The 12167-nt window shown below is 47.9% G+C and overlaps 1 protein-coding gene across 3 annotated transcripts in view; it reads left to right on the top strand.

Moving 5' to 3' along the window:
- ATXN10 (ataxin 10) overlaps positions 1-2419 on the top strand; it is a 76403-nt gene extending 73984 nt beyond the window's left edge. For 2 of the 3 annotated variants that reach the window (XM_074227287.1, XM_074227289.1), the window contains 2 exons: positions 805-991; positions 2132-2419. In XM_074227287.1, coding sequence (XP_074083388.1) covers positions 805-991; positions 2132-2138 — 194 coding nt within the window. In that variant the 3' untranslated portion in view covers positions 2139-2419. The remainder of the gene's footprint in view (positions 1-804; positions 992-2131) is intronic. The other variant, XM_074227288.1, reaches the window with a different exon arrangement.
- Positions 2420-12167: the final 9748 nt, after the last annotated feature.

Here is a 12167-nt window from a genome sequence, read left to right as displayed (position 1 = left end):
AGTTTCCTCATGGGTAAAGCGGGGGGCCCACATAATATCTGTAATACCCTCTCCTGGGTCATAGAGATGCCAGGAAACAGCAGAAAGGACTTGGTTAGCTATAACATGAAGACAGCAGGTATTATAGGTCTACTTTCCAGGAAGTCCCAAGAAAGCTAGTCACCCATGTGATTTCCCCAGGGTGCCACCCACCTTCCTCAACCCCCACCCCACCCCGGGGCACCACGTGAGGATCCCCAGCTAGGAAGAGTCTAAGGATGAATATGAACTTCAGTTCAGGTCTCCATCCATTGGGCCACTTAGCTGGGAAAAGAATTTGTTTATGATAACAAAACACAATATCTCTCTGGTACACGGAAGTGGACAGAAGTCAGTAATTTGATGAACCTTTATTGAGAGGAGTGATTGGCAAAAAGTCCGAATCTGGCAGCTTTTGACTCTAAGTTGGGGGGGGGGGGCAGGAGGAAGGGCAGGAGATAAGGGAGTAAAAAAGGCAAAGGGAGAGATCAGAATGTTGGAGGAAAGTAACCAATTACCTGCCTGCAAAGGTGGAAGGGGATGGGGAGGGGTGTAAGGGCAAGTGTGGCTGGCTGAATGAATATTAAGCTGTTCTGTGTGCACGGGCTGGGGGGGGGGTGCTTAGAGAGAAAGAGCTGTATGTGGGAAACTCAGAAAATCAAGTTTATTGAATCACTGATGTCTAGCTAGCAGGATCTGTCCCCTCCTGAATATCCTGCCCTATGCATTCAAGTCAGGCTTCAAAGGGGAGGTGTAGTCATGTTGGATTCCTTAAGTCTGGCCTAGTTCTGAATCAGTGGGCAGTGTACGCCATACGAAACCTGACTGAACACAATAAAAGAAACCAAGAGCTCATTGCAAAGTTGGAGGACCATGGACTGGCAGATACATCTGTGCTTAAGAAAATGGGTCTTGAGGTTGAGCAAAGAGATGGAAAACTAACTTTGAGATCCACAAGAAAAGGTCCTAGTTGGTAAGTAAACCCAATTGTGAGAAGCTTGAAGTCTGTTAAGATGACAAGAGACTGAACCCCTCTAGATGGAACCCCATCCGGGCAGAGCTGGAAAAGGGTCTGGTAGACCATTAGCAGAGAAGGACTCTGAATCCCAACTTCCTCCACTTGAGCAGGCCATCTCCCAGCATTTCTAAAGATGTCCTTTTTAATGACACTGAGCTAATATTGGTTAAGCTTCTACCAAGTACAAATGTCTTTGCTCAGGACAGAAAAGCTAGAATTTGGTAGGTACTGGATTTAATCTGCTGTTCCTCACTAATAACTGTTCCAAATAGGACCCTAAAAAGTATGTGATCAACATGGGGGGGGGAGGGGGCAGTCTTGAGTGTCTACTGAGGATGCTGTGTCTCTGTTCTGAATTAAGTGAAAGGCTCCTCAAATCTTGGAGAGTTAGAGGGTTGACAGGGCATTGATTGGGTTGGTGGTTGCTATCTCTTCTGCGAGAGGGAGAATTATCTTGAGGTTGACCATTAAAAGAAGGGATTTTGTTAAGCTCAGAAAGTAGCATGTTGCTACTAACAGAAAATATAATAATTCCCATTTTGTAGAAATTTGTTGTACTTTACTCCACAATGTTTCATTGATTTTTCTTCATGGGTATGTGTATCTTTCATAGTAATTCCCGACTCCCATGGAACTCTATCCCATAGCCCAAAGAATGGCTGTGATGGAGCCAAACACTTTGCCATTTCTGCTGAAAGGCAGGAGTGTGCCCCAGCCCATGTCTGAAGGCCTCACAACTGGACATTGCACCAATCTGATCCTTCTGTGGATTTTCTTTACTTGCAATGATTATTGGAGACTTTTCTGTCTATGTCTCTATCTGTTCATGGAAGTCATCCCAAAGTTCTCGGGAATCCTTTTTATTTATCACATTTCTCAGTTTATTCGACCATTCTCCCATCAGAGGACAATCAGTTTGACTACCATGAGGACTTTTACTGTGACTATTCAGGGGTACGTTTCCCTGTGAGATAGGAAGTATAATTGTGGTCAGTGGGAATGAAGCTCCAGTTGAGTTTGTGAGTTGAGAAGGTTGTGTTTTGGAAATGGGTCTGAGTCATCAGTGTTAACTGAAAGTCTTCTCTTCTCACTTAGTGAATAAGGCCAGCTACCATCTGATTCTTGACCTCTGGCTCTCTGGGTTTTGCCATCCTGCAGGACATGAAATTACAAGGGTCTGAAGAATATCTGACCAGCTTGAAGCCAAGACTGTCTGAAATTTGAGGAAAACAATTAGATACACCCAGGTTCCAGTGGAACTGTGCCTACATCCGACACATTGGACACCCCCCAGTTTGTACCTTTAGAGTTGCCTAGACTTAATGCATCCTCAGATAATAAAGTTTTCTGTTTGGGGAGGCACAGCCCTCTTGTGGTCTACAATCTGCCCGTTTGTTTGCCTCTTGTGGTCCCACTGCTTAGTGTGGTCAACTCCCCCTTCTGCCTTCCAGGGAGAGGCCAGGTGGAAGCACCCAGATCTAGTGTTCCTTGCAAGCAGTGAAGGCTGGAGCCCAGAGATCCAACGGGGCGTGCTTCTGACTGCCAATGGGGTTCAGAGAAATGGGGGTCCTCACTGTGACTTTGCCAGAATTCCTCTCCATGTTGGCTTTTAGAACTCCAAATGTCAAGACGGCAAACACGGACTGGTTGCTTTCAGGTCCTGGGGAAATCAAGGCCCAGCTCCAGCTCTAATAATCTGGGGCCTGCCACCTGAAAGGACCCTTAGAGATGACTCAGGCTCTACGTCTTATGGAGATGGAATGGAAGCCAAGAGGAGGGGGGGCAAGTAAGGAGCTGAGATGCGAAGCCGGGTCCTCCAGCTTTCTGTCCAAAGGCGCTTGGTCCTCTGCCATTCTAGCCGGTCCCCTCACCTCTCAGATTCTGTTTCCTGGGCTATTAAAGGGGAATCACAGTCATCCTTGCCCTGCCAGCCCAGCTTTCCCACGCCAGTCGCTGATCCTGAAAGGAGCCAGCCGGCCAAGCCTGACCACAGGTTGGCCAGCCCTCTGCAGGCCGTTCGGAAGCAGACGAGCCCCCGCCTCCTGGCAGCCGGGTCACCCCCCCCACCCCCAGAAAACAGTGAAAGCCCAGGCGCTGAACGCTTAGGGAGCACTTTCAAGTCGGCGGGGGGCCTCCCGAGGCGGAGCAGAGCCTTGTCCTCGTCACCTCCAGGACATTCTTTGTGGATAGAAACCGAGGCAGAGCACAACGCCAAGAATTCCCTTCTGTTCTAGGGCACTGAGAGTTAAAATCCTCCCCACAAAACAACTCGAGCTGGAAGCCTGGCCTGAGGGAAAAGCAGGAGGGGGCCCCGGGGGGGGGGGCTCTTTTTTTCCTTTTTAACGAGTTTGCCTCAATGGTCGTCTGGCCACCAATAGAATCCCGCGACCATGGACTTCTAAGCCACATAATGGGCGGCCCGGCAGAGCTAAAGGGGGAGTCCCCTGGGAATGGACGAGGGGGGCAATGGTTCTGTGTTTTCTAAATAGGAAATGGGGGGGCTTTCAGAGGGAAAACATGCTGATGACTCTATTGTGAGCGGCTTTTGATTCCCTGGGATAGAGGAATTCTTCGGAGAGCACAGCTGCCCGGGCTCCCCCGGTGCCGTTGGAGACCCCAGCCCCTGGGGGGGGGAGGGAGGGAGCAGCAGCATGGGAGAGTTGCTGAGGGGTCAGGCTGGCCTCAAGGCTTGTGACCGCCTTAGTGCTTTCAAGAGCTCTCGGACAAACGAGCCCCATTTGGGAGCCTCCTTTCTTTTCAAAGCAGCAGGGAAGATGGATTGTCTTAGACTGCTAAGGCAACTTGCCCTGCTTCCCTCCCGCTGCTCACCCCCTACCCTCCACCTTCCACCCCCCCACCCCCCAGCGATCGGCCTCTGCTTCGCATACTCTCTTCGGACGTTGGGCCCGATTCTCCCCTTCGCCTCCATCATGGAGTCATCCCTCCGGCCGGACCTTACCCAGGACAGGACAGTATACAGTAGCTGCATAATGGTTGCTGTGTCTCATAACCTAGCTGAGTGGAGAACTTTACAGAGAGATTTGATTTCTTAACCCTTTCACCGACCACCAGTATGTCCTCTGAATGAATGAATGAATGAATGAATGAAAATTATTTATGCATCGTCCTATGGAACTGCACCCTCAGGATTTGGGACACAAGAGTCATCGATGGCCCAGTAATTGAATCCTCTGGTCTGGGAAAGTCTTGTGTGCAATTCGGCTAGTTAGTTAGATGGAAGGAAGATCCCTAACAAGGAACTTGTAAGAAAGCCCACTCTGGGCTCCTTTGAGCTTGAAAGCGATTTCTTCCCAACTCTGAGCCCTCGAGGGCACAGCCTGCACTGATAGAGGAGAACCTGAGTTCAGAGGGGGAAGGACCTAACCCCTGTCTCCTGGAGCTGAGTTGGGGGGGGGTGAGAGGGGCAGGCGTGTGGAGAAATGTCACCACCAGCGAGGAAGAAGTTACTGGTTACTGTGGATTCATAATTACCTTGGAAAGCTTCATCTACCATTGGCCTCTTACCCCTGCAAGGACAGACCCGGACACATCCAGGCCCATAAACATGGCACCTAGTCAAGGGAACTAGAATGAATTCTCGAGTCATACTCCACTTTCCTTTTAGACCACTGGAAAAAACCCCCAACCCAGAAATGAGGGCTTGGGACAGAGTCTGGGGTAAAGTCTACAGTTGAGGCAGTGAAGAAAGTCATTTTTACCCTATTGTTTGTTATTTCTAGAAAGTAAAGCCCATGAATATAGCCCTTTCTTAGCTAGAGGTCAGTGGAGAAGAGGTAAAAATTGGACAAATGGATCCAAATTGAGCAGGGGCCTCACTAGCTGCTGCATCTAAGCTCCATTCTTGTCCTGTATAGGGTCCCCCTGGGTGCTGTCCAAGGTCCTGATCATCCTATAGGCTCAGAAAAATACACATCCTAGGACTTCGAATTCGATGGGACATTAGATATTGATTTTGGCTCACTTGTTTTACAAAGAGGGTAACAGCCCCAGAGAAGTTATAAGATTTAGTTCTTTTTTGTTGTTTTATTCAAGCTGGGGGAAGCTACTGCTGTGGATTTCCCATAATTGGTAGAGTTATCCAGGGGAAGCAACACAAATTGATGTTCTCTTCCTGATGGTGCGTGCCTGAGACCCCAAATGTCATCCGCCACATCTCTGTCAAGAGAGATGGGTATTTCCTCCTGAATCAAGAGTTGTCATTGGATTGATTTGAGTTCTTTTAGTCTGACATGTCTTTCAGTGATTAAAAGTATTTCCATTTCCATCACTGGGGTCATTGTGTCCATTCTCTTAGTTTAGTTCATGCAAACCTTCCCAAGTTCCTCTGAATTTCTCACATTTGTCTTTTCTTATAGAGAAGTCATATTACTTTATATTCATGTTCACAAGTTGTTTAACCATTTACCAAGTGACAAAAACCCACTTGGTTTTCATGTTTTTGTTGTCACAAATGGTGTTATTAGGAATACTTTGGTATGAATGCAGCCTTTCCCTTTATCCATACAGCTCTTGAAGTAGATTCTCCATCATGGAATCACTGTTAAAGGATAGTTTCCAAATTTTTTCTGGAATTGTTGAGCCAATTCACAGCTCTACTAACAAGGGTATACCTGTTTTCACACAGCCTTTCCAGAACCATCATCTTTTCTGGTTGAAAGAAGAAACCTCAGGATTGTTTTCATTTCCATTTTTTATTAGTAACTTGGAATATTTTTCTCATAGTTGTTAATAGTTTGCATTCCCTTTTTTGAAAACTCTTCATATGCTTTTACCAACGGGGGAATGGCTCTTTGCCTCTTGTTTTTGTACCAAATCCCCAAGTAGCTTGTGTATCAAACTACTTCTTCTCATCTTAGCCTTGAAACTACTTTTGGGTTGAACACCTTAACCCTAATGCCTCAGTTAAGGCTCCTCTTACAACCTTCTATCACATCCCAACAACTTTACAACTCCACTCAAATTCAGTGCCTCTCCCTCAGCCCTGCCCCTCTTTTCCTATCTGATTCAACAGTTTTTTTTCCATCCACGAATCCACTTTATAATTTTGTTCCACTGTAATAATACCTTTTCTTCCTTATATTTTCTTGCCATGCCAGTTACCTTTTTTTCTTTTGTCTACCTCTTCAGGTTCTACTCCCAAATCCTGTTTAATTCTCCTTACTCCTCTTATGGACTTCCTAACTCACCCAAGCTCCTACTTCTCTTGCAATTCAGATGGGTATCCAGGATTGGGTTTTCTTTTCCTTCAAATTTTTCTCATTTTATCCCAAAGTTGCCAAATTTCTCCTCCCCAAATTTGCTCCCTGATCTTTTTAATCCAAACTCCTCCAAGTCACCAAGATGATCTTCTTCTTCCTTTTTAACTCTAGTCCTCTCACTTCCTCCTACAAACTTTACAGAAAGGGGCAACTAGGTAGCACAGTGGATAGAGCACCCACCCTGGAGTCATGAGGACTGAGTTCAAATCTGGCTTCAGACACTTAATAATTGCCTGTGTGACCTTGGACAAGTCACTTAACCCCAACTACCTTAAATAAATAAAATTTAAAAATTCACAGAAAGCTGGAAGAAAAAATTTAAAGAGGATTGTTAAACAATAAATGCAGGAAATGCTATGGTAAAGTGTCCCATACTATTCTTATGGAGAAGATGTAGAGATGTGGGTTGACCACAATAGAATCACAAACATTCAAAGATGGTTAGATGGTGACTCTTAAGGCAAATTGTGTCAGAAGGTCTTCAGTGGAGTGCCCTATGGATCCTTGGTTTGATTTTGCTCTTTTACATGCCATCCCTGGATAAAGGCATAGATGGCATGCTTGTCAAATTTGCAGAAGACATAAAGTTAGGAGGTAAAAGGTTTGGGATCCAAAAAGTTCTGAACAGACTGGACTGGAGGACTGGACTGAACTGTTGAAGATAAAATTAAGTAGGGGACAATGCAAGGTCTTATATTTGGGTATAGAAAAATCAGCTTTGAAAATATAAGCTGGGGAGGGGCATGGTTAGAAAGCAGTTGATCTTAAAGAATCTGGGAGTTTGGATGACCAGAAAACCTAATTAGCATCAGCACTGGGACATGGTGATCAACAACCTACATCAGGAGGGATAGAGCTTCCATGAAGAGTAGGAGTTCCATAGTTATTCTACCCTCATCAGACCTCATGAAGGCTTCTGTACTGAGTAGCATAATTTAAGGAGTGTCAGCCGAGCTGATGAAAGACCTCAAGTCTGCTACGATTTAGGATTGGCAGAGGACACTGGCATGTTCGATCTACAGAGGAGGGGGCTGGGGTGGAATGGGGGAGGTACAAAAACTGTCTCCAAGCATTTGCATGGGCAGAAGGGATTCACCCCATTCTGCCTGGCCCAAAGGACAAAGGCAGGAATAGAGTGAGTGAGAATTGCAAAGATGCAGAGTTAGCCTCCATTTCAAGAAACTATTCAAATCTGTTTGAACTCTGCCTGCATGAAGGTGGCAGGATCTCTCTCCTTGGAAGGAAATCTGGACAGTTACTTGTTGGATTTCTTATAACAGAGTCCTTCATGTTCTGGGGCTCTCTCCAACCTGCAGATGCTATGATCCTGCAATTTCCCTTTGTCCTTCTAAAAGCCTTTTAAATTTTCTTCCATGAAATTTACTATCATATTTTTTGTGATATGTGACTTTTTGAGGGTCACACAGCTTACTACAGAATTCAGATCAGTAAATTCTGACTAATGACTGGACCACACAATCTCCTTGATCTCTAATCACTCAAAGACAAGTTCCATTCCCTTTTGGGGGATCTTTGGATAATCTCATTACCATTTTCTTCCTTGCTATGTATTAGACACTTGGCCAAACTCTTTACAAATATACTCACAACAACCTGGAAGGAAGGTGCTTTTATGATTCCTATTTTATGGATGAGGGAAACTAAGGGAGACAGGTTCAGTGACTTGCCCAGGGTCACCTGGCTAGTAAGGATCTGAGGCTAGATTTGAACTCAAGTCTTCCAGACTCCATCTGCTGCACTATCAGCTGCCTTTGGTTAGAGGCCTATGAAGTTGCCTAGGGTTCTGAGAGGTGAAGTAACCTATGTGATTCAGAAGCCAGCTAGAGTAGAGTTCTATCTTCTGGGGGTTCAATTGACATACCCTAAAGGAATTGTAGTCTGAACCAAGAGTCAGAATAGGGAAGCATGTGCTGGTCTCACAGCCTTTTTAAGTGTGTCTATCAGCCTGCCACATCTGCAGCTATGGAACCCAGGGCAGGTCAGAATTTCAGCATGGGTGTCTCCCAGAGCACACCTAGTGAAGGTCATCCAACCCAACTCAACCTGGACACATGGCTGGGTCAGTTGTGATGGTGAGGACCAGGAGCTGCCTGCCTGGGACGTTCAAGCCAACCCAAGCAGAATAATATTTATCCTTTCTGGAGACAGTCCTTCAGTGTGTATCCATGAAACACTTGGACAGTTCAGTTCTGCAAGGACTTATCTGTGAATGGTGGATAAAAGCATCCAGAACAAAGGGGAAAATAATCTTTCAGAGGAAATGTAATGGCAACACCTTGGGAAACGTTGATGCAGGAAGTCTAATTGATCCCCCAAAGGCTCAGAATTCAGAGACCTATGTCGGTTTCGGAATGGGGTTCACAAAGAAACTGATGATTCATCGAACCCTGCTAATTCTCACTCCCAGACTTCCCAGTCTTGTAATATTTTGAACAGACACCATTTGTCAACTTTCAAAAGTATTGTGGGTTCCTTTGGCCTCTGAGTACCTTTCCTCAAAATATTAGGGGATATTATTGATGATGGAAAAGACCTCTAAGAGACTACCTTAGGAGCAAGGCCTGCCCTGAAAGGGAAGAAGAGGGGAGGGGGGATAGAAAGAGAAAAACAGACTGAGAAACAGAGAGAGAAAGAAGGCAGGGAAGTGGGGAAGAAAAGGGTTAGGGAAGGAAGGAAGAAGGGAGAAGGGAGAGGGAAGAGAAGCCAATCTGGAGAAAACAGGGAGTTTACTGACCACCAGCTCAATTGGAGTCACATGTGGCCTGGCAGCACACTGTATGGTGCACCGGGCCATGGCTGGATCACAATGGGAGGAAGGCAGTGTTCAACTCAAGGCATCATATGCTAGGGGAGAAGTTGTGGCTTCAATCCTAGTGGTTTCCCCCTGACATCATCCTTGCTGGGAAGGCTGTCTGAGGCCTCTTCTCACTACGAGCACCATGATTCCATTTGGAGCCTTGCAGAGATTGCCAGGAGCAACAAACACCTGACTTTGCTCTCCCATGGCCTGGTCCCTCCTGGTTCTGGGTCAGAATCCATTTAATCCCACAAACATTTATCTCCTCCTAGGGTGGTTATAATGATTGAAAAACACACTCTTTCTCTCTCTCTCTCTCTCTCTCTCTCTCTCTCTCTCTCTCTCTCTCTCTCTCCCTCTCTTTTCCTCTCTTCCTCTCTCCTCTTTCCCTCTCCCTCTCTCATACATATATTTGCATATATCTATTTTTACATTCATATATATATATGTATATGTCCATAAACCCAGGCTATTGTTATTAATCTTGAACATCCATTTTGGCCGAGCTAGTCAGGAGAAACCATGGGGAGGAGACTGAGGAACCTTTTCCAGAGGTGATTGGAATTGTGTTGGTTTGAGTTTGATGCCTGGATAAAGATCTCAAGGTAGAAAGGGGGAAGCTAATGAATGAACCTGTACCCAAGTTTGGGATCCCCTTTTTGGACATTTGCTGGGTCCTCCTTAGCATTCCCTCCACCCCACCACCTCCTAAATGTTAATATTGATTCTGTGCCTCCCTAAGTGCATGTCAGTCAGTGAGAAAGGATTAGCCTCACCCATGGGAAGGGGGGGAAATAGACCTTGTCTGAACTTGAAAAATCAAATGCTGGTGTGGGTTTTATCCCAGAAACATACCATCCTGCTTCAGAACACGTGGGTGGGCCAGTCAGCTCAGGCCCCTTTCATTGGCTGAGCCACAGACAGTTTCCATGGAATCCAGGGGGCCAGAGGCTGATGTAGGGAAGGGGGGCAGGGAGTGAGCTCCCCATCCTTGGCGGTGTTCAAGCAGAGGCTGGGTGTCCTCTGGAGAGGGATGACTTTTTCAGGTATGGGTGGGACTCAGTGACCCCTGAGGTCACCTCCTGCTTTGTGTGGGAGGGGCAGCTACTCCAGCAGGACCCCCAGAGATACCCTAGGACCCAGGCCTTTGCCCTGTCCCCAGGGCTAACCTGCAGTGAAGCAAAGTGGGGACAGTCTGAGAGGCAGGCAGCCCCTGGGCCTCCATCTTTGAGACCAGGCCCTATACCTCTCTAGCTGTGGGGTCGGAGCGGGCCTCCTCCTGGGCCTCCTCCTGGGTCTCCTCCTGGCATCTGTGCCGGGGCTGTGACTGGGGAGGATGGAGCTGTTTTCCTAGGTAATACCACGGATGATTCACGGGCCATAAGCAAACATTCCACTGTCCTAGAGGCCAGCGTGATGTTTAAATAACCCAACGGAGGATTCAGGTTTCACAACGTCTGACTCGGAATGCCGACTTGACCCGCAGTAGGAGGGCCCTGGCTCGGACCCGGGGCCTTCTCGGCAGTGGGAAGGGCATGCTCCGTTTGGGGCCAGAGGCTCTGGGTCTGTCCATTGGCCTGACACTTCCCTTCTCTGGCCTCAATGGTTGGGGGGTGCTTCCTGGGGGTCAGGGAGCCTACTGAAGGCAGGGGCTCGAAAAGGAAGCAAAAGACCATCCTGTCCTCAGGGATTCTGCTGTCTAACACCAACAAAGAGCAAAGCAGCCACTCCAGAGAGATAGGGGACGATGAAGGCCCTGGAAGGAAGAGGGTGGGGGGAGACTCCAGACAGGCTTCAGGAGAGGAGAGAAGAGGCCAGGATCCATGGGGAGGGAGGAGGTTCTGTCAGAAGACTGGGGGATGTGTGGAACTGGGTCTCTGGGGCCCAGAGCAGAGCTGGGAGGGGGCTTTGAAAGGCAGTAGAGGAATTGGTGCATGATCCTAGAGACAATAGATCCTCCCCCAATTTAAGCAGAGCAAGGCCCCAGTGACCAAGGGGAGGCCTACCACCTCAAAAGGGAGTTCTGGGACCCTGCCATGGAACCAAACATTGGATGACTCTTCTCTTCCTCCTTGGTGCCCTCTGACAATTGCTCATTGCTGTATGGTAAGCCCAAGCTCACCTGGGGGTGCTTGACCCAGAGTCCCGAATATGGGGGTGGTGGTGATTGGGCAAAGGGAGGAGGAGGGGAGCCAGATCAGAGGAGAGGAGGAGAGAGCCAGCTAGCCGCAGGCTGGTCCGAGATGCAGCTCCAGCCTGCCCTCTGCAGGATGACCCATGGTCAGAAACCAGGGGAGTCTGAGCTGGGCCAGCCTGGGCAGCCTCTGGGTGAGGAGGGAATCAAACCCGGCTCCCTGACCTGGGGTCCACTGCCAGGAAAAGTAGCCCACTCCCCTCCCTTCCAAGCTGCCCTTTAACGCTGTGTGTGTGTGTGTGTATGTGTGTGTGCACGCACGCGTGCTAAAACACACCTGATAGACTTTCTCCAAACAGCTCAGATTAGCCGGAGGCCTGGAGGCTCCAGAACTCTAAGGGTGGGGGGGCTCAACCTCAGAATCCTCACTCCACCTGCAGCTCCCTGGGGACAGTAGAGAAGGGTGGGGGGAGGGGAGGGAGAGAAAGCAGAAAAACAAGGAGAGAAACAGGAAGGAACAGAAGAAGAAATGAAGCAAGAATGGAAAGGCAGGAAGGAAAAGACGGAGTGAAGCAAACAAAAGGGAGGAGCAGAGGGGAGAGGAGGCAGATGTTGGAGAGAAGAGGGAGAGGCAGACTAAGGAAAGGAGAGGGGAAGGGGCAGAGTATCCTCTGTGCGGACGCTGGGCTAAGGGCTTTACAAATCTCATTTCTTGGACCCTCATAAGAACCCTGTGGGATGGGAAAGGAAGAGAGGAAGGAGGGAGAGATGGAGAAGTAGGAAGGATGAAGGGAGGAGCAAATGAGCAGGAAAGAGAAGGGAGGGAAAAGACACTGAAAATAGGAGACCAATAAAGGGGAGAGACAGAGATGAGTGAAAACATGGAGGAGGGGGAGAACA

Source organism: Macrotis lagotis, chromosome 2, assembly GCF_037893015.1.
Source record: "Macrotis lagotis isolate mMagLag1 chromosome 2, bilby.v1.9.chrom.fasta, whole genome shotgun sequence".
Lineage (NCBI taxonomy): Eukaryota > Metazoa > Chordata > Mammalia > Peramelemorphia > Peramelidae > Macrotis > Macrotis lagotis.
This window is presented reverse-complemented; position numbering and strand designations above follow the sequence as displayed.